The sequence below is a fragment of the Salvelinus alpinus genome, chromosome 38 (assembly GCF_045679555.1).
Source record: "Salvelinus alpinus chromosome 38, SLU_Salpinus.1, whole genome shotgun sequence".
Taxonomy (NCBI): domain Eukaryota; kingdom Metazoa; phylum Chordata; class Actinopteri; order Salmoniformes; family Salmonidae; genus Salvelinus; species Salvelinus alpinus.
The window spans coordinates 10071367-10092575 of record NC_092123.1 but is presented as its reverse complement, the minus strand read 5'-3'; the positions used below and the strand labels follow the sequence as shown (position 1 = coordinate 10092575).

General features: G+C 42.9%; 4 protein-coding genes across 15 annotated transcripts in view; 2 read left to right on the top strand and 2 right to left on the bottom strand.

Annotated features, from left to right (window-relative positions):
• Positions 1-406, bottom strand: part of itsn1 (intersectin 1 (SH3 domain protein)) — a 65656-nt gene extending 65250 nt beyond the window's left edge. For all 6 annotated transcript variants that reach the window (XM_071387352.1, XM_071387354.1, XM_071387356.1 and 3 more), the window contains exon 1: positions 262-406. The gene's annotated coding sequence lies outside the window, so the exon portion shown is untranslated. The remainder of the gene's footprint in view (positions 1-261) is intronic.
• A 224-nt stretch (positions 407-630) lies between these two features.
• cryzl1 (crystallin, zeta (quinone reductase)-like 1) lies at positions 631-5670 on the top strand. 4 transcript variants are annotated; one of them, XM_071387761.1, is made up of 14 exons: positions 632-855; positions 940-998; positions 1125-1202; positions 1501-1573; positions 1689-1733; positions 1937-2005; positions 2161-2294; positions 2464-2575; positions 2921-2941; positions 3063-3161; positions 3423-3535; positions 3925-4030; positions 4217-4262; positions 4860-5670. In XM_071387761.1, the coding sequence occupies exons 1-14, from the start codon at positions 768-770 to the stop codon at positions 4957-4959; spliced, it is 1143 nt and encodes a 380-aa protein (XP_071243862.1). In that variant the 5' UTR covers positions 632-767; the 3' UTR covers positions 4960-5670. The 4 variants fall into 4 exon arrangements, with proteins under 4 accessions (XP_071243863.1, XP_071243862.1, XP_071243864.1 ...); XM_071387762.1 differs by lacking the exon at positions 2921-2941 and having other exon boundaries at positions 631-855; XM_071387763.1 differs by having other exon boundaries at positions 640-998.
• setd4 (SET domain containing 4) lies at positions 5628-13136 on the bottom strand. 4 transcript variants are annotated; one of them, XM_071387757.1, is made up of 11 exons: positions 12998-13136; positions 12303-12387; positions 12116-12211; positions 11964-12001; positions 11791-11879; positions 11063-11492; positions 9897-10071; positions 9537-9621; positions 9339-9419; positions 7949-8072; positions 5628-7262 (listed from the first exon to the last, which is right to left on the bottom strand). In XM_071387757.1, exons 2-11 carry the CDS (start codon positions 12376-12378, stop codon positions 7113-7115), a joined length of 1344 nt encoding a protein of 447 aa, XP_071243858.1. In that variant the 5' UTR covers positions 12379-12387; positions 12998-13136; the 3' UTR covers positions 5628-7112. The 4 variants fall into 4 exon arrangements, with proteins under 4 accessions (XP_071243858.1, XP_071243860.1, XP_071243861.1 ...); XM_071387759.1 differs by having other exon boundaries at positions 12116-12188; XM_071387760.1 differs by lacking the exon at positions 11791-11879 and having other exon boundaries at positions 11063-11355; positions 12116-12188.
• On the top strand, positions 13050-16384 carry cbr1 (carbonyl reductase 1). The gene is made up of 4 exons (XM_071387765.1): positions 13050-13152; positions 13533-13814; positions 15097-15204; positions 15517-16384. The coding sequence occupies exons 2-4, from the start codon at positions 13535-13537 to the stop codon at positions 15951-15953; spliced, it is 825 nt and encodes a 274-aa protein (XP_071243866.1). The 5' UTR covers positions 13050-13152; positions 13533-13534; the 3' UTR covers positions 15954-16384.
• Positions 16385-21209: the final 4825 nt, after the last annotated feature.

Genomic DNA, 21209 nt, shown 5'->3' with positions numbered 1-21209 from the left:
ACATCACATTCAACACAAATGAACTTGGTTAGCTAGTTGGCAAGGTAAGGAACCTTGGAAACATCATCCACTAAAATTCATACAATGGCATCTGACTGGTCAGCTAGCTAATAACACGAAATGGGTTGATAAGTGCAGTGCAGCGATTTCCTACCGACCGTCTTGTCTGCCCCCTACCAGCTACTGTTACCAGCTAGCGCGAGCCAGGCTAGCCAGAAATTCTTCCAAATTTGTACTGATTGATTACCATATTTTTCTTACCTCGTCATTCGTTTTCCATTCTTAAATAATTGATAAGCTAAGGTACTGTGTGTTACTTATAAGATAAAATCGAATGGTCGATTTAGCGAGATATTTTCCCTTTAATTCCAAATTCCCTTCCACCATGGACCCGCCGTAAGGCTAAGCAAATTGGGAAATGGGGTACTACCGCGAGATGTTGAGTTTTCTGAGTATCGGCAGTATCTGGCCAATCAGCGAACGATATAATATGATCGACGTAAAATTGTACTAATCACAAATAGCACAAATGTGATGGAAGTGCCCTATTGGACTATAATCGCTGATTGACAATGAATTTTGTGAACGCGATAAATCAAAAGACCAATGGCCAGCTTAAGTCAACCTCGCGGTATCAACATTTTTGGGCGTACAGAGGAACTAAAGGAAAACATACAAATATTTGTTGATGCATGTAGTTAGCTAACTTTCTGCCCATTTTCTTTTAACCCGAAGACCGTTAACTAATATCATATGTCCAAAATGACATGTATTTGTTTTGTAAGATATCTGCAAACTCATTGACATGGTTTAACAAGAATTTTGGCAGTACAAGTTTCTACTCTCAATGCACAGGTAAACAAACAGCATTGCTAGCTAACGTTAGTTGCTTTTATTGCGCGTGAATTTCACCTGCTGACAGTTTTTCCACCATGAAAGGGCTTTACTGTAAACTGGGTGAAACCGCTGCAGAGGCGAAATTTGTCATCCAGGAAACGGTGAGTGCCCAGCATAATAATGTAGCTGTCACTTTAGTCTAGCATGCCAACAATTTTATCAGGAAGGCTCATAACGCTAGTTTTCTGTCTGACAAACTCACTGATTGTCTTTTCAACATGTCGCAGAATGTACCCAGTGCCCTCGGTAGCAACCAGGTCAAAGTGCAAGTGAAGGCATGTGCCCTTAGTCCACTGGATATAAAAGTAAGTGTAAATGTGTGTTCTACTCATTGTATTGTCAATGTTGACTATATAGACCTAGCAATAGCCCTACTTTCTCAGTCATAATGGACAAGACTTACTGTTGTCACTTTCAATATGCTGCTGAAAATAAGTATCAGCCCCTGTATTTTGTTTTATATATATATATATTTTAGACCAAAGTATGTGTGTTGCTTTTGGTCAGTGTTGCTATAGGATAGGCCTGCCTTACATGACCACACAGCATGTATGGCTGTATGGGCTACTTGTCACATTTCCTTACCCTCTCTCCTCTGGTTAGCTCCACGAGGATCTAAAGTTCCAAAGGGACCTGGTGCCAGTAGGGAGGGAGATTGTTGGGATCGTCCTCCAAGGTAAACAGAATATTCACTAATTGATCTTGTTTATCACTTTGATGTTAATTACACAATGAACTATACTTTTGGAGCAAAGCTTTAATCTTTTGCAATGTTTTTGTTCTGTTTTCAGTTGGGCCTAAGGTGACCTTTTTCCAACCTGATGATGAAGTTGTAGGTAAATGTTACAGGTGGGATCTGAACCTGCTACATAAGGATAAATCATAGAGCTTCAAAACATCCCCTTATTTTGATCATTTTGACATTGTCAACGGCAATGTTCCCGATAACCTATTGAAAGACCCTTCCCTTTTTATAATTTTTGGATATGACCATTGTGTATTTATCTAGACTTTGCTTTTCCCTTCTTCCACATGACAGGAATTCTGCCCTTGGATACAGCAATGTCTGGTTTGTGCTATGCTGTTGTCATCAACGAGCATCATCTTGGTATGTTGCACACATCCAAAAGTTACGCAAGAGTACATCTATAGCATCTATTAGTATTTGTTGGTACAAATTAACAAAGTAATAAAGGGATTTGTTGGTACAAATTAAGTAATTGTTTCTTCTGCAATAATGAGTGACTTGTGTTCGCTCACCAGTGCAGAAGCCAGAGAAGTTGAGCTGGGTGGAGGCGGCAGGGGCCATTCGGGATGGACTGCGCGCCTATACAGCCCTCCATACCCTAGCCCGTATGGCATCCGGGCACACTCTGCTGGTGCTGGACGGAGCCAGTGTAGGTATTTCCCCATAGTGGCCCCTCATCTGAGCATTCAATGGCACGGTATAAATCCATAGTTGGACATCACAAGAAGATGTCAGCAAAGAATCTTAAAGAGAAATGGTGTGCTACTATTAAGAGAACAAGACTACTAACTGCAATTTTGGCTGTTTATACCTTTCAGCCCTTGGGAGTTCTGTCCATCCAGCTGGCCCACTACCATGGAGTTAAAGTACTGGCATCAGCCCTGTCCTCCGAAGACCAGAAGTTCCTGGAGCAGCTTCGGCCCAGCGTCGGTGAGAACAGGGAGGGGGCCAACGTGTGTGTGTAACTAGAGTAGCGGTGTCACAGTAGAGAAGGTGTTGGAAGTTGATGATTGTAAATTAATGCAACCGGGTAATAACGGATGCGAAGAGACAGCGTTATTATCCGTTACCTAAACCACTCTCATCATGAAAAATACAGTAGTAAAGTTCTGACAGCAACGCACAGGGCCGGTTTCTCAGACACAGGTTAAGCTTAGTCCCGGACTGAAAAGCATGCTAGATGGAAATTCACTGGGAAACTGGCCCGTAGTATTTAATCCTAGTCTATGCTCTCTGTTTCCTCTGTCACTTTTCCACTCAAATCACGCATTCTAGGAGTGCGAGAGTCACTTGTAGGTAAGTCTTGTGTGTGTCCTCTTGGAGGGCAATGGAAATGGAGTACCAAAAATGCTTATTTATTGTTGGTACACTTTTTGGCGTGTAGCCTTCATAAGGGTTTTCCCTGTCCTGTGTCTAGCCAGGGTGATAGGTGTGTGGGATTCCAAGGTAGACCTGGTGGATTCTTGTTTGGAAGAGACGGGCGGTCTAGGGGTGGACATTGTCATGGACTCTGGAGGTAAGAAGCCAATGTAGGGCCAAAGGTGGTTGTTTGTTATCCATTATGCTAGCTAGCTTTGTCTAACATGAATCGTAGTGCTGTGAGTGTGTGCTTCTATGATTTTGTATCTTAACACAAAACCGTAAAGGTTTGTAACAGGAATAGAAGGAAAATGGATTCACTGTTGTGCCCTGTTGTTTTTATACCATTGACACAGGCTTAAGAGGTGTCCTTCAAAGTTATTGTGGTGGTGGTGATGTGTGTGTGTGTTCCCTCCAGTGAGATTGCATGAGGAGGAGCCAGAGGCCAGGTGTCTTCTGCCCTACAAGCATGACATCATCACCCTGCTCGGGGTCGGAGGTCACTGGGTTACAACTGAGCAAAACCTGCAGGTAGATGGCAGTCAAGTATTCTATCCATCCATCCATTCGTGTTGGATTAGAGCAGCCATTTGGCAGTTCAATTCCACTAATCATCATATAAGATTTATTCATCACTACTTGTCACACTCATACATTGCGATGGGTGATTGAAATATTGTTTGTGTTTGTTACAGCTTATTAATGTGTGCTTTCTGAGAAGTTAATTATACTGCAAAAAACAGACTATGAACGCTGCCAATGTCATGTTGGGAGTAGTGAAGAGATCTGGGTTAGATGGTGTTTCCTGTAATAATGTGTTTATCTGTCTTCCCATTGACCTTCAAGTGGATTTGCTCAAGTTTGTACACAACGTCTTTGTTTGGGGTTTAATCTGAGCTCGTCTCTCTTCTGTTTCTCAGCTGGACCCTCCAGATAGCCGCAGCCTCTTCCTGAAGGCCGCCTCCCTGTCTTTCCTCAACGAAGAGGTGTGGGGGGCTTCCAGTGCCCGCCAGGGGAGGTACCTCCGTATCCTTTAGCTTACCCCAGCCCCTCCGGGTCAGCCTCTGGAGGGGGCAGGAATTTTAAAATCTCCTAACTATAATTCATTGAGATGAAACAAACATATTGAAATGAAAATCTGATATAAGGGGTTGAGCATGGATAATAGAATTGCTAATATGTTACATGTTAACCTTACATGCTCCATTTCAGACATCATGAAGGATATAGTGGAGAAGCTTTCCACTGGGACCTTAAGGTACAGAACTGCAATAATGAGTGTGTATGTGCAGTGCAAGTGTGAATAAGCTAGGGCCTCCCGAGTGGCGCAGCGGTCTAAGGCACTGCATCGCAGAGCTAGAGGTGTCACTACAGACCCGGGTTCGATCTCAGGCTGTGTTGCAGCCGGCCGCGACCGGGAGACCCATGAGGCGGCGCACAATTGGCCCAGTGTCGTCCGGGTTGGGGGAGGGTTTGGCTGGCCGGGATGTCCTTGTCCCGTTACGCTCTATCGACTCCTTGTGGCGGGCCGGGCGCATGCACGCTGACTTCAGTCGCCAGCTGTACAGTGTTTCCTCCAACACGTTGATGCGACTGGCTTCCAGGTTAAGCGAGCAGTGTGTCAAGAAGCAGTGCGGCTTATCAGGGTCGTGTGTCAGAGGACACATGGCTCTCGACCTTCGTCCGTACGGGAGTTGCAGTAATGGGACAAGACTGTACCTACCAATTGGATATCACGAGAGGGGTGAAAAGTAAAAATATATATGTTTGAATAAGCATGGTTATACTGTAAAATTTTTCTTGGTTTGTGTTTATCCTGGTGGACAGTGCTCACTTTGCCCTCTGTCTTATGCAGGCCCCAGCTAGAGGACCCGGTGCCTTTGTATGATGCCACAGTTTCCATGGAGATGGTGCAAAAGAAACAAGTCCGGAAGAGGTTGGTTATTCAACTCTGAGGCGGACAGACACTCTGGTCCAGCATTCCCCTTGTCAAAGACAGGCTCCCAAATTCTGCCTCATATTTCCTATGTATTTGTGGCCAGCAGTGGTGAAAAAAGTACCCAATTGTCATACTTGAGTAATAGTATAGATAGCTTAATAGAAAGTGAAAGTCACCCAGTAAAATACTACTTGAGGAAGTCTAAAAGTATTTGGTTTTAAATGTACTTAATTATCAAAAGTAAATGTAATTGCTAAAATATACTTAAGTATCAAAAGTAAATTCCTTATATTAAGCAAAGCAGACGGCACCATTTTCTTGTTTTTAAAATGTAGATCGCCAGGGGCACACTCCAGCACTCAGACATTATTTTCAAAAGATGCATGTGCTTAGTGAATCCGCCAGACCTTAGGGAGTAGGGATGACCACGTGTTCTCTTGATAAGTGCGTGAATTTCACAATTTTCCTGTCCTGCTAAGCGTTCAAAATGTAACGAGTACTTTTGGTTGGCAGGGAAAATGTATGGAGTAAAAACAACTTAAGTAGTACTTTATACCACTTGTTGCCAGTCATTCCAGTATACTGTAAATATGTGCTAAGAGTCTGTTTCTGAGTTGATCAAAACATATCAAATGAGATGGCTATCTAATGTTTGCTCTGCTTAGTGTAATTACATTCAACACATTGATGCTTGTCTTTTTATTAAAAACCTTTGGTTAACCCTCAAGCATGAAGCATTGTCATTTTTTACAGCCTCCAACAGAGCAACACATCAGTGGTGTTTAGTATGACACACCGTAGCAAATCATTTGCAACAGAAATCAAAACATCAGTAGAACCTAGAAGTTTTATTCCGTTTGGTGCCTTACTGAACATGACCCAGCTTGAATTCTACATAAACTGCAACTGCTTTTCGTGTGTCATTTGTGACCAGAGAAATTCTTGCTAAATTATTTAATCTAAGGTGGGGAAACAACAATGTCCTGTTTCTGGAGGCTTTCTGGGATTGGAGAAGTACCATTGTCCACCTGTACCGCTCTCTGAGGGCATATCAGAAGTGTTGAGAGACGGGTCACTTCCAAATAGTTTGTCCTTCCAGTCAACGCTCTGTTAAGTGACCCTCACTGTGTTTGGCCAGAGTTAACAGGGCTGCATTCAGTATATAACGTAATAGAACAGAAAGCGTGCTGTACTGAATGACCAATTGGGGGGAAAAACAACAAAAAACATGGCAGGGTTTGGTTGTGGGTTCAAAATGCACAGCTGTCCTTTAAAAATACGTCACTCATTGCTTCAACCCACACCCTGGCAAACCCACCGACCGGAGCAAACGTATTTCAAAGTCTGTTAAAGAACATACAAGAAGTTTGCAGAAAATGTGTCATTCAGTACAAACCGTTCCGCAATGTAGCAAACGTTAACGTACCCCTGATGTCTGAGGTCGTTGACCTATCAATAGACAGGTTTCCATTGACCCAGGTTTATTCAACAAAAGCAATGTAGCAAAAAAATCATTGCGGCGGGTAATGGAAACGGCAGATATGAGACATTTTCTAAAGATGGACCACAATTTTTAGAATTGGAATGTAATACAAAATGAGGCAACGGTGTGCTTTAGGACCATGCCGATGCCTCTGAGCGGTCAGGTTGGCTGTTTATCCAACCGGATAAAAAAATGATGTCCCCAACACTTCTAAAACCAAAGTTGTGCCCCTGATTATTGCATTCTATCCATGCGGGCTACCTGAGACATTAAACAGATAGGTGGGAGGGCATACAGGTTGTGGTCAATTTATTAGTGTGCAGTTTGCCTAAATGGGTAATGGAAACACTTGAACCACTACGTTTTTATTCTACACTAGGTTTCTGCTATTATTTTTGTTGTAAATTGTTTTTTTTAGGCGGGATGTTATACGTCCAGCGGTTTATAATCGACAAAATAGTTCAATGGAAATGCACCCTAGCAGGCAATTGTCGCATCTATTTTCTATGCAAACGTTCAAAATGTTGACCAAAAAAATAAATCACTGGACAAGTTAATGGAAACATAGCTAGTGACCGTGCCCTTTTGCTGAGCCAATTCATTGCACTGATAATGAAACAGACATGGTTGTCTCCTCATAGAAGCATAGCCAGTGATAGATAAATAAAGTGACTGGTTCTGTAACGTCATATTAAGTTGTGCATGCTGTTCTGTCTGCTTGGCAACAATTGTTTCTGGTTAAGACCCAAAATTCCTTGCTCCTCTCGTCGTAGACATTCCACCACAGCTAGCTGCTCCTTGAGAGACGCGTCTGCCCTCTTTGTTAGTTGGGATATCTGGAAAAACAGAGGATAAAGCCTCAACACAAACTCATTGTCAGATCCTAGAATCAGCACATCAGCAAAATCCTAAATTATCTTGCTCCACTCTACGTCTGTAGGTGCAAATATCTGTTAAAGTGGCCAATGGAGAATAACTGAAACCAATTCAACTTGAATGTTATGGATATAGCCATGGGTATCAAGTGCAACTCACAACTATGGTACCTTGTCTTCATGATTTTCTTAGCTTTTCTGCTTCGCTCTTTGTGCTTTTGTGTCTGTTCTCCGCATTTCTTTCCTGCTCTCGATTTGTCTGTATTCATTTTTGTCCTCTGCTCCTGAATTCTGTTTGTCTCTCTGACCTTCCTATATCTCACCTCTGTTGGTCTTCTTCATGAGTTTTTGTCCTTTCTCTAGTCTTGTATCATTTCAGACTATCTATTCTTCATCCTACCTCTGAGGCTTCAAGTGATCGGCACTATACATACTGTCTTTTTGTTAAGGGTGACAGAGTTTCCAACTATTCTTCCTATTATATATGGACCTCAAGTTCTTGGTAATCCGGTCACCCTGAGGACCATTTTACCTGCCATTAGAGACTGATAACTCTTGCCTTATGTCACGACATGTTTTGTGAGCATCTATGGGTTGGCTTTTTTCTATTTTGGATTTAAATGTCAGGTCTCTTTTTCCTACGGTACCTTGTCCAGAGCTCTAGTGTTGTCAACTATCAGGTAGTGACAAAGCCTAAGGGCTGCATCGACACTCCACTCCTCTCTGTCCTGGCTCACCACCGCCCCCAAGAGGACACTCTTCCAAAAAGGGCTGAAAGACACATTCACACTTCAAAATCATTCCAAATTTAAGCAATCTTGATCTGTGATTGGTACACACATTTTGGGACTTTTATATTTAAATACACTACATGATCAAATTAGTGGATTTGAACATTTCAGCCACACCCGTTGCTGACAAGTGTATACAATTTAGCACACAGCCATGCAATCACCATAGACAAACATTGGCAGAAGAATGGCCCATACTGAAGAGCTCAGTGACTTTCAACGTGGTACTGTCATAGGATGCCACCTTTCCAACAAGTCAGTTTGTAAAATTTCTGCCCTGTTAGAGCTGCCCCGGTAACTAAGTGCTGTTATTGTGAAGCTCACTGCCATTGAATTCTGGACAGTGGAAACAAGTTGTCTGGAGTGATGAATCACACTTCACCATCTGGCAGTCCGGTAGACGAATCTGGGTTTGGCAGATGCCAGGATAACGCTACCTGCCTGAATGCATAGTGCCAACTGGGGCTGTTTTTCATGGTTCGGGCTAGGCCCCTTAGTTCCAGTAAAGGGAAATCTTAACTATGACCTTCTAGACGATTCTGTGCTTTCAACTTTGTGTCAACAGTTTTTGGAGAAGGCCCTTTTCTGTTTCAGCATGACAATGCCCCCGTGCACAAAGCGAGGTCCATACAGAAATGGTTTGTCGAGATCGGTGTGGAAGAACTTGACTGGCCTGCACAGAGCCCTGAACTCAACCCCATCGAACACCTTTGGGATGATTAAGAACGCTAACTGCGAGCCAGGCCTAATCGCCCAACATCAGTGCCCGACCTCACTAATGCTCGTGGCTGAATGGAAGCCAGTCCCCGCAGCAATGTTCCAACATCGAGTGGAAAGCCTTCCCAGACGAATAGAAGACCGACTCCATATTAATGCCCATGATTTTGGAATGAGATGTTCGACGAGCAGGTGTCCACATGCTGTGTATACCCATTGATTCTAGAATAATATCATTTATAAATGCCTCATGAGCTTAATTCAACGGTTGTAACCAATCAGAACTAAATATAAGATTGTTTTCTACACTGTTTCAAAACAATGTAATTGTAAAACACCATAGCCTCAAAACATGGTCAGTTCTTGGATCCTATTTGTTATATTTCTCCAGCCCCACCCCTTAGCTGTTTACCTAAGCAGTGGTTGGGGCGTGACCGCTTTGCTATTTTTGAACTGCAGATTGCCCCTCTAAGAATGTTTTGCAGCTGCTGTTGATTGTGTTATAAAACGGAAAGATGATATTTCTTACTATTGTTCTGTCTTAAGTGACAGCAGCCTGAGGGCGGTCATCAGTCTCCAGGAGGGCCCATCCAAACTAAGGGTCAAGTTTCTGTTTTAGAGAGAGAGAGAGAGAGAGAGAGAGAGAGAGAGCAAGTGAACTCATGGTACTGTAAATACTGGCATCTGTACGAGACAGCAGTAAAGTTGTGATGCTGATAACACTTACGCTAAAAAGTCATTTTTCTTCAGGAAGAGTAGCTTCTGTGCCAGCTGATTTATGTCTGTTATACAGATGCACTGTTGAAGGATAACTGGAAAACACATGAATAACCAAAAGAAACAAGTCAATTGGCTCTATTGGTTGGAAATTGGGATAGGGACAGCGTAATAAATGCATACTAAATATTACAGCAAACATAAGGTCAAACTAACTTGAGGTGCGAGCTCTAACTTTTGCGTACATCATGCATTGATGTCAATGGCGTGCAGAACTCAAGTTAGGATTGAGACCATGAACATATAATCGTTGCTGAAAACAACTGGTCCGTGTACCGTTTTATCCCACTAATAAGCTAGCCTTCCTTACCTTGGTCCACATACACCACACTGTGAGGGTTTCCAGGAGCAACAAACCCATACTCTAACAGGAGACGTTGGTTGTCATGGGGACCGTAGCAGATAAAAGCCTGCTGGAACCTCTTGCAGCCTTGGACACTACGGATCTCATAGCACCTGTTCACATGGCTGAAGCTCGCCTTTACCTGAGGACATAGTACATTTTGATACTTCACTCTGATACCTTCAACTTGAACTGTCACCAGACAGAGATGTCAATATATATACACACGTCTGAATATGCAGGCCATGGAAGAACTGGGACATTTTCAGCTTCCAGCAATTGTGTACAGATCCTTGCGACATCATAGGGTCGTGCATTATCATGCTGAAACACGAGGTGATGGCGGAGGATGAATGGCAAGACAATGGGCCTCAGGATCTTGTCCCGGTATCTCTGTGCATTCAAATTGCCATTAATAAAATGCAATTGTGTTTGTTGTCCCTAGCTTATGCTTGCCCATATCATAACCCCACCGCCACCGAGGGGCACTCTGTTCACAATGTTGACATCAGCAAACCGCTCACCCACACCACGCCATACACGTGGTTTGAGATTGTGAGGCCGGTTGGACGTACTACCAAATTCTCTAAAACGACGTTAGAGGCTGCTAATGGTAGAGAAATGAACATTCAATTCTCTGACAACAGCTCTGGCAGACATTCCTGCAGTCAGCATGCCAATGGCACGCTCCCTCAACTTGAGACATCTTTGACATTGTGTTGTGTGACAAAACTTCACATTTTAGAGTGGCCTTTTATTTTCCCCAGCACAAGGTGAACCTGTGTAAGGATCATGCTGTTCAATCAGCTTCTTGATATACCACACCTGTCAGGTGGATGGATTATCTTGGCAAAGGAGAAATGCTCACTAGCAGGGTATGTAAACACATTTGTGCACAAAATTTGAGACCAATAAACTTTGTGCATATGGAACATTTCTGGGATCTTTTATTTCAGCTCATGAAACCAACACTTTACATGTTGCGTTTATATTTTTGTTGGAATCTAAACTGAATATTGTTCCATTTCACTGCTGTTTCACTTCAGTGAATGGAGCAGAATTCAGTTTGGATTCCAGGTTAGTAATGACTAAGTTGTGTGTTCCTACATTGTAGGTGCACTCACTGCTCTCACCTGTATGGCTGGGCAGTGGTTGAGCAGGTCCAGGTAGGGGGCTAAGGCATACACATTTCTCTCCCTGGACATGTAGGGGCTGTGTTGGTGCTCCATGTACACAGTGCGCGTGTTCACACTGCACCATGCCCAGCGCAGTGCATCATACGTGAACACACTCTCTACGGGCTGACTGAAGAGAGGCTGGAGGGAGCTGAAGAAGTCCAACGAAGAGGAGTGCAGCTCCTGAACTATGGCTCTCTGCTCCAGGGCCTTCCCACTCAGACTCCCCGGCAGCAGGTTGATGACCTCATCTGAGAAGTAAGCAGGGCACGTGTATTTTTGGGGCAGAACGTCGATGTAGGGCTTCCATTCTGCACGTTGGCCAAAATGTCTCTCAGAGATGAGGAAAGCACAGAGGGCTAAGAGAGGAGACACAGGCGGTTTCCATCTAGGAGGATTTAATGAAACATATCAACAAACCAGAAATATACATTTTTATCTATTTTTTTTTAACCAGATAGTTTTGTATTTGAACCGGACTTGAACATCAAGTTCTCAGCAGAGAACATTTTAAATGGAAACCGTTAACTCTAAAAACTCTGCAACGTGACGTAAAAGCTGTCGAGTTCTGCTTTTATGTCAAGTTGCAGAGCATTGAGTAAACGGTTTCCACTGCAAAAATGTTTCTACTGTGTGCGACTAATGAATACTCCCTTGGTGTGTGTGATGCTGTCTGTATGCGTTACCTTTCTATGTATTCACCAATGTAGCTCCTTAGAACAGTAGAGGTAGTTAAAAGGCATTTTTCAGGTAAGGAGATCACCAAATCATCAGCCTAAAGTCAATCAGAACAAGAGTTTGAAGGCGTGCTGGAACCAAATTTGTATTTTAAGTAAAAGAGTAAAAGTATTCTCATAACCTTGATAGGCTGTAAGGTCATCAGTCCACGTCCTGTGTCTGTAAAGAAAAAAAGACAAAGCTGCTGGTTAGAAATGTATGAAGAATAGAAGACAACTCTTTATCCAAATGTATAACGTTTTGGCATCCATCTTGACTCTGAAGGATTTCTACCTGAGAAGTGTACAGGTACTAGAAGCTTGGAGCTGAAGCCTCTCTGTTGCAGCCATCTTCTTAGAGCCACAAACTGTGGTTCATGAGATAGTGTCACTGGAGAGGTAACAAATAGCACCACAAGGTAAGGCTAAGAAACATGAACCCAATTTGAGAATGATGAGGTTGTGACAGTCATGATTTGCACCTGACTGAACAGTTGTTTCTCTGCACTCCCATTGCCTCTTCTTTCTCGCCCTTCTCCCATGTTGCTTCCTCGTCATGATGATGGGCTTTGATGGGAAATCAGATCCATAGCATTCGTATTAACTGGCAAACTCCCTGTGTTCTAATGTTGATAATAATCCCACTCATGCCTCCATAACTCACTGTCATGGTTATGTTGTTTAACTGTAAACATGTAGTTTTGATGTTCGTGGCTAGCTAATGCTGTTGCTAAACCCGTTTTGACATTAGTAATATGTAACGATAGTATATCATATGGCCAATAAATAAACGACTGGCTAACTCACGTAACTACTTTGGGGTTTATACAACTGTTTGACCAAGCAAGCAGCATGTGGTTGCGGTCGTGGCTAGAGGGGATACCGTTTGTCAAACTTACGTCTAAAGGTGATTCCCCCTTTTTGTGCATTTTAGCAAACCGTTTTCCTAACCTTAACCTGCTACGTTAATTATCCTAACCTGCAGCGTAAATTCTAACCTGCTACGAGAAGTCAATTCTGATACAAACTGTATCCCATCTAGTCAAACCCAGTGGCGTCACAAGTATCTCTCAGTAGGCTCTCTATCCGTCTATTGAATTATGTTAAAAGTAATTATCATATCATAGACATATTATAATTGTGTAAAAGTTGATTTTGTAATTCAGCGCATGCTCACCCAGATCTACATTTTAGTTTGTTATTCCGGTTCTGCGCAGTAGGCTGCTATTGTTACGGAAGCCAGCTAGTAGCCTAAAGCGTGTCAACCTCAGTGGTTTGAAGCCAGTTCTGTGACAGTACTATACGACACGTCAAGAGTACCCCCACTGTAAAGTAAGTACATCAAAACTGCTGTACCATCGACTAACTTAACTGCTTCTGTTTTAGAGTAGTCACTTCAATTTAGCACACAACTAACTAACGTTAGCAAATTAGAACATATCGCTAGTTTGAGCAGCAAAGCGCTCTAGAGTTGTCAGTCATAAACCCTGTCAGAAAATGGTTCTCTGCCTGGAGTGTATTCATTAGTCGGATTCCGTTGCAAAATGTTTTGGCATGGAAACCGTGTAGCTACTCCAAACGAAAAACGTTTTGCAACGCAAACGAGAGTTTCTATTGGACAAATCCAGGTCCTCATAACGTTTTTCAACGGAATCTGGCTAATGAATACACCTCTGGTATAATCTAATTCTCCCGTAAACTTTGCATTTCAGGTATGCCAAAAGTTGCACTGGTGACTGGTTCCAATAAGGGGATTGGATTTGCAATTGTGCGGTCGCTTTGCAAGCAATTCAATGGGGATGTTTTCCTCAGTGGCCGGGATGCTGGCCGTGGAACAGCGGCTGTGGAGAGCCTGAATTCTGAAGGGCTGAAACCCCTCTTCCAACAGCTTGACGTCAACGACCCAGAAAGTGTGCACGCGGCCCGAGATTTCTTCAATGAGAAATATGGTGGCCTTGATGTGCTCATTAACAATGCTGGGATTGCCTTTAAAAGTACGGAAATAAGTTGATAGAATGTAATAGCATACCACCCTGTGTAACAGTACTCTTCTTGCGTTGTGTACAATCAATCCTCGACACGAACTCCAAAGTGTAGCACCAGTCATGGAGATTTATTCTGATAGGAACAGCACAAAATTGCACGTCATGCAATGCACGGCTCACCATCCAACTCTGCACTCACGCACGCTGGTTTGGTGCTTGTTCACTGGGGCCATATAGTTACCAAAATAATACAATTACAATATACAATATAATATCTTTAACAATGTACCTGATAGGAACAGCACAAAATTGCACGTCATGCAATGCACGGCTCACCATCCAACTCTGCACTCACGCACTGTACAAAATATATGAACCCCCCCCCACCAGACACAGTAAGTTGCTAGCTAGTACTGGCGGGAATTCTTTACAACCAAAATGCACAACCAATATTCTCCAAAAAACACTGCATCTTATGTGTGATGTTCGAATAACATTTACAAACACATTTATATAAATTGTACACTTAAATCATCACTTTTGATGTACAGTGCTTTGCAACCAACAACTTACCGCTGGTTTGGTGCTTGTTCACTGGGACGATTCTAACTGAAACATCCTCCCTCGTAAGCAAGCTACGCAAACCAGCCAATAAGATGCCATGTTGAGTAGGTGAAGGCAAGACAAAACTAAAACCAAAGACCCATTGGCTTAACAATAAAGTGGCAAGGGGAATCACCAATATAACCCTGTTACACCTGCATATCACTGCTGGCTTGCTTCTGAAGCTAAGCAGGGTTGGTCCTGGGCAGTCCCTGGATGGGAGACTAGGTGCTGCTGGAAGTGGTGTTGGAGGGCCAGTAGGAGGCACTCTTTCCTCTGGTCTAAAACATATCCCAATGCCCCAGGGCAGTGATTGGGGACACTGCCCTGTGTAGGGTGTCGTCTTTCGGATGGGACGTTAAACGGGTGTCCTGACTCCCTGAGGTCATTAAAGATCCCATGGCACTTGTCGTAAGAGTAGGGGTGTTAACTCCGGTGTCCTGGCTAAATTCCCAATCTGGCACTCAAACCATCACGGTCACCTAATAATCCCCAGTTTACAATTGGCTCATTCATCCCCCTCCTCTCCCCTGTAACTATTCCCCAGGTCGTTGCTGTAAATGAGAACGTGTTCTCAGTCAACTTACCTGGTAAAATAACGGAAAAATAAAATAGCTACTATGATTGGCCATAATGATGCTATATGATGCCCCTTTGATCTGAGAGACGACTGATGTTTATTTTACAGATGCTGATACTACACCCTTTGGAACCCAAGCTGAGGTGACTCTCAAAACGAACTTCTTTGCCACAAGAGACATGTGCAATGAGTTTCTCCCCATCATCAAACCAGGAGGTAATACTGTTAGAACAAGCCAACTGACAGCTAGAACACTGATGCTTAGCAATAGATTGTAGAGCCTATCCCCTGGAACAGAGGGACCTTTTTTATGACCACACATCATTGTGTTTCATCACTTTCAGAACAATGATGTTCTGTGACCATACACATTCTAGGACCCTGTGTTTTTCCTGTGCCACAGAACCTCACAACCACATTACCCACCCTCTCATAGTCATGGGGTTATTTTGCTGTGTCAATTGACAGTAGATACCGTAACTGTTTATTTTACTAACAACACAGTTGTTTGTGTCTGTCTGTCCTCAGGGAGGGTGGTGAACGTGTCTAGTGTTATGAGCTCCATCGCCCTGAACCGCTGCAGCCCTGAACTCCAGGCCCGGTTCCGCAGCAATGACATCACAGAGGAGGAGCTGGTGGGGCTGATGGAGAGGTTTGTCCAGGAGGCCCAGGCAGGGGCGCACTCCCAGGGGGGTTGGCCCGACACAGCCTACGGGGTGTCCAAAACAGGCCTCACCGTGCTCTCCAGGATCCACGCCCGCAAGCTGAGGCATGAGAGACCAGCTGACCAGATCCTTCTGAATGCATGCTGCCCGGGCTGGGTGAGGACCGATATGGCTGGGCCCAACGCCACCAAGTCACCTGACGAGGGCGCCATCACCCCCGTTTACCTGGCCCTGCTTCCTGCGGGGGCTGGGGAGCCGCAGGGACAGTTTGTGATGGACAAGAAGGTCCAACCGTGGTGAGGATTAGGTTATCGAGTAATGTGTGTATTCTGGAGGGGTTTAGAGTCTGGCTCTGTGGGAATGGGGGTTAAATGCACTGTATACATTGGAAAGGACAACATCACAGGAAAATGCAGGAATGTTGATTTTTGGTACACAAAAATGTGTACACCCAGGTGTGTATTTTTTTGTTGTTTATCCAATCTCACTCTAATAGTGTTTTTCAGGTCAATGGAATTAACCATGTTTTTAGCACCTACGTATGATATTGTATTTATTCAACATTTTACTAACAGAACTTATTTTCACATTTCACACAATCAGATGGGGCTGTTTAGCAAAAAAGTAGTTTTGCCTGTTTTGCATGTTGTTTTGGCATTAATGTGTCACATATCAGTTTGCAAACAATGTAATTTCATAAAAATAATTGAGTTAATAAAGCTGCATACAAACTTGGTCTCTTTAGTTTTTCTTTAGTAAGGCAGCTTACTAAAGAAAATGCAGGTGTTTCAGCTTAGCTCATTGCTTTCTGTGGTGCTAGGGCAGCCAGCGGAAAATACGGAGCGTAGGGGTTGGTAATGTTCTCTAGTTACACTGTGATTGGCTCAGTGTTCTGTCACTCATGGGGACCCTACGTCACCGCAAACTCTGCGGGTAGAACTCGAAAATTCAAGGCCTTTGGGTGGTGTCATAGTTACATTAGAAGTGCCCATCCAAGAAGGCTCAAGGTCGTTGGCCATAGATAAAATGATGTCAAATCACATATCTACAGTAGCTTTGATGTCAACATCATACTTCCAAAATCTTTGCAAGCTAGCAGTCATCATCATGAATCAAGTCGACAATCTACTGGCAAATCCTAGTCATATGAAGAGCAATTATAGATAAAATGTATCAGTGCTCATTGGACAAACATTACAGAAGTTGGAAATTGAAAATTCAACAATGAGTGGTTTGGAAGGAATCGGTGGCTAACTGCAAGCATTGCAAAGCAATCACTAGCCTGCCATTCAGTGGAGTGGGTGTGTGGTCCAAGTCTGAGTTTAAGGGTCTCTTTTTAAACATTGGACATACTGTCAATCCAGCATGACTTCTGCCACGCTCAAAACAACTGGAAACTCGGGAACTCTGACTTCAGTGAGCTCAAGACAACTGGGAACTCGGAATAAAACGAGCTCAGACTGGGCAAATAAGTTTTGAATGGTCATCCAACTCGGAATTGCAAGCGACCTGAAGATCACTGATGATTCGTCATCATGATTTGACCTTTTCCGAGTTCCCAGTTGTCTTGAAAGCACCCTAAATCCAGAGAATGGAAGACTTTGATGACAAAATTTGCCCACAAAGGGCCGCTGCACCACCTTCCTGTTCAAGTGAGCACAACACAAGGTGAGTCCAAAAATGTCTTGTATGCTGCTGAATAAATGATGTAATATGCCAGGGACATATATATATATATATATACTGTAGCTAAGAAAGTAATACTAAGTGTATGTTGTGTAGTAAGCTGTTAGTAGCCAATGTGCCTCACCCTAATAATTTTGTGCCTTTTCCCTTCATCATTTTACCTACTGTCTGACTTGGTGGTGCACATGTAATACAGTATATAGCCTGTTTAAGAGAAATGTCATGGAATATTGTAAGAGCTTTCATTGTCTACTTATATGCCCCCTTTATTTATCCTACGGTTGACTTGGTGTACAGGGAGAATACTTTAAGAATGGCCCATGTTCTGAGTTCTGTCGCTGTACATTTCAAAAGTGCTGAACAAATAGTTATATTGACTACGTCCACGCTCATTAATGTCTTAATCTAATTTACCCTTATGCCACAGTTTGTACATCTCAATTGTCAGTAGACCACATTTGTTTAAGCAAGTCAGCCACATAAGCTATGCTTTTTTTAAAGGCAGTAAATAAGGCTGAATTAACTGTTTCTCTGTCAGACAAGGCTCTGCTGATAGGTGTAGCAGTAGTAAGGTGTTGGGACTGTGGTTGTGACTCGTTGGCCCTAACAGTTTGTGGGCACTGTTTGTCACCGTTATTGTGATTCATGTATTGTTTAGTGTTGTGGCTTTGCTGGCATGCATCCATTTTTCCCCCCACCAAGATTTACATGATAAAGTCGCCACTGCGCACAATGTATCATGCTTAGTTAGATGTGCTTATGTGTGGGGAAATACAGCACATTGTGTATGCATTGTGACTTAATCATGTATCTTTTTGATATTCACTCGTCTTTCTTTTTATTGTGGACTATTAAAGGCGCAAAATTATGTAGAAATGTTCTCGTTGAAAAAAATGGTTAAGTGTACTGAATCATTGCTCCATCTTAACTGCTGTTAACCCAAAATATCGTATTTTCAAAAATGTTGAAGCTGGTGTAAAACAACAAAGTAAAAAGACTAAAACAAAACAGAGGTAGGTCAGGATTTTACAACTCGATGTTAGATGGTTCCGCACCATTAAAGTAGTCTTTGGGCCAGGATAAACTGTAATCCAAGGTTTGTTTTTCTTTAAAACAGTGTCACGAAATGGCTCGAAGCCCGTAACAAAAAGGGAGAGAACAGAAATATGGAATAACAAAAATATATTTAATAACTGAAGTAACCTATATACAGTGGTGTATGTAGCCAGTAGTGTAAGTGAGTGGTTGTGTGCATAGATGTGTTGAAAGGTGCCCCAACCCAACAATGTGTCTGCATGGAGAGAGCCTCCTCAATGAATGGGGAAGAGGTGTATTTATCCCGGGACACACCCGGGCCCAGGTGTGTCCCATTTTGCTGACGACCCTCCCGGCTCTGCCCACCGACATCCTATTAAGGAAAACAAGAGCAAAGAGAGAATTCGGCAGACATTGTAGGAGGGTTGTCACAACAGCCATTACAAACTTCAGCCACCACTAGCTAACAATCAGTAGAAGTGGATGGGGCATCAGTGCCTTCAGAAAGTATTCATACTGCTTGACTTATTCCACATTTTGTTGTGTTACAGCCTGGATTCTAAATAGATTAAATATGTATTTTCTCTTCCATCTACACACAATACCCCATAATGAAAAAGTTTCAGCAAATTTATTGAAAATGAAATACAGAAATACATACAGTTGAAGTTGGAAGTTTACATACACTTAGGTTGGAATCATTAAAACTTGTTTCTCAACCACTCCACAAATGTATTGTTAACAAACTATAGTTTTGGCAAGTCGGTTAGGACATCTACTTTTTCCAACAAATGTTTACACACAGATTATTTCACTTATAATTCACTGTGTCATAATTCCAGTGGGTCAAAGGTTTACATACACTAAGTTGACTGTGCCTTTAAACAGCTTGGTAAATTCCAGAAAATTATGTCATGGATTTAGAAGCTTCTGGTAGGCTAATTGACATAATTTGAGTAAATTGGAGGTGTACCTGTGGATGTATTTCAAGGCCTACCATCAAACTCAGTGCCTCTTTGGTTGACATCATGGGAAAATCAAAAGAAATCAGCCAAAAAAAATGATAGACCACAAGTCTGGTTCATCCTTGGGAGCAATTTCCAAACGCCTGAAGGTACCACGCTCATCTATACAAACAATAGTACGCAAGTATAAACACCATGGGACCACACAGCCGTCATACCGCTCAGGAAGGAGACGCGTTCTGTCTCCTAGAGATGAACGTACTTTGGTGCGAAAAGGGCAAATCAATCCCAGAACAACAGCAAAGGACCTTGTGAAGATGCTGGAGGAAACAGGTACAAAAGTATCTATATCCACAGTAAAATGAGTCCTATATCGACATAACCTGAAAGGCTGCTCAGCAAGGAAGAAGCCACTGCTCCAAAACCGCCATAAAAAAGCCAGACTACGGTTTGCAACTGCACATGGGGACAAAGATTATACTTTTTGGAGAAATATCCTCTGGTCTGATGAAACAAAAATACAACTGTTTGGCCATAATGACCATTGTTATGTTTGAAGGAAAAGGGGGGATGCTTGCAAGCCGAAGAACACCATCCCAACCGTGAAGCACGGGGGTGGCAGCATCATGTTGTGGGGGTGCTTTGCTGCAGGAGGGACTGGTGCACTTCACAAAATAGATGGCTTCATGAGGGAGGAAAATTATGTGGATATATTGAAGCAACATCTCAAGACATCTGTCAGGAAGTTAAGGCTTGGTTGCAAATGGGTCTTCCAAATGGGCAATGACCCCAAGCATACTTCCAAAGTTGTGGCAAAATGGCTTAAGGGCAACAAAATCAAGGTATTGGAGTGGCCATCACAAAGCCCTGACCTCAATCCTATAGAAAATGTGTGAGCAGAACTGAAAAAGCGTGTGGGAGCAAGGCCCACAAACCTGACTCAGTTACACCAGCTCTGTCAGGAGGAATGGGCCAAAATTCACCCAACTTATTATGGGAAGCTTTTGGAAGACTACCCAACACATTTGACCCAAGTTAAACAATTTAAAGGCAATGCTACCGAATACTAATTGAGTGTATGTAAACTTCTGACCCACTGGGAATGTGATGAAAGAAATAAAAGCTGAAATAAATCATTCTCTACTATTATTCTGACATTTCACATTCTTAAAATAAAGTGGTGATCCTCACTGACCTAAGACGGGTTGGTTTTTACTAAGATTAAATGTCAGGAATTGTGAAAAACTGAGTTTAAATGTATTTGGCTAAGGTGTATGTAAACTTCCGATTTCAATTGTAAGTATTCACACCCCTTTGCTGTGACACTCCAAATTGAGCTCAGATGCATCCAATTTCCTATGATCATCCTTGATATGTGTCCAATTCAATTGTTTGGACATGATGTAGAAAGAAACACATCTGTCTATATAAGGTCCCACAGTTGATAGTGCATGTCAAGGTGAGAGCAGGAAGACATGGCGCCAGGGGGGAAAATGGAGGAAGCGGATGTTCTGTTTGAATCAGCTGGCATGTATTTGGGTTATATGAGATTCCCTGTGAGAGCCTTTGTGCCCAAATGGGGGAGAATTACAGTATATGCCAGCTAAGTCTAAACGCTGCAATTGTGGTGAACATGCACCCGAATTTCTGAAGTGTTCTGTTGGGGTGAAGGAGACGGCGGTGTCAAGAATAAGGGCTGTCCAGAATGTCTCTTATCCAGAGGGGTTGAGAAGAGCGGAAGAAAGGAGTGAAGTTGAAGAAGTAATGGTAGTAGGAGTAGATGAGACACCAGATGATGTTCCTTGTCAACAGAGGGATCCTGACATGTTGCATGTGAAGAAGGTGGACTTTGTAGCATTTATTACTTTGG

What these genes read in the sequence shown, in the direction of transcription:
- cryzl1 (XM_071387761.1), top strand. Translation starts at nt 768, where the DNA reads ATGTATTTGTTTTGTAAGATATCTGCAAACTCATTGACATGGTTTAAC. An exon ending in TTAGTCCACTGGATATAAAA is followed by an intron (nt 1,203 to 1,500) that starts GTAAGTGTAAAT and finishes TCCTCTGGTTAG; the next exon opens with CTCCACGAGGATCTAAAGTT. An exon ending in CATCAACGAGCATCATCTTG is followed by an intron (nt 2,006 to 2,160) that starts GTATGTTGCACA and finishes TTCGCTCACCAG; the next exon opens with TGCAGAAGCCAGAGAAGTTG.
- setd4 (XM_071387757.1), bottom strand. Translation starts at nt 12,378, where the DNA reads ATGACGAGGAAGCAACATGGGAGAAGGGCGAGAAAGAAGAGGCAATGG. An exon ending in TGTGGTGTATGTGGACCAAG is followed by an intron (nt 9,622 to 9,896) that starts GTAAGGAAGGCT and finishes TGTGTTTTCCAG; the next exon opens with TTATCCTTCAACAGTGCATC. An exon ending in AAGAAAAATGACTTTTTAGC is followed by an intron (nt 9,420 to 9,536) that starts GTAAGTGTTATC and finishes TCTCTAAAACAG; the next exon opens with AAACTTGACCCTTAGTTTGG.
- cbr1 (XM_071387765.1), top strand. Translation starts at nt 13,535, where the DNA reads ATGCCAAAAGTTGCACTGGTGACTGGTTCCAATAAGGGGATTGGATTT. An exon ending in TGCTGGGATTGCCTTTAAAA is followed by an intron (nt 13,815 to 15,096) that starts GTACGGAAATAA and finishes TTTATTTTACAG; the next exon opens with ATGCTGATACTACACCCTTT. An exon ending in CCCCATCATCAAACCAGGAG is followed by an intron (nt 15,205 to 15,516) that starts GTAATACTGTTA and finishes GTCTGTCCTCAG; the next exon opens with GGAGGGTGGTGAACGTGTCT.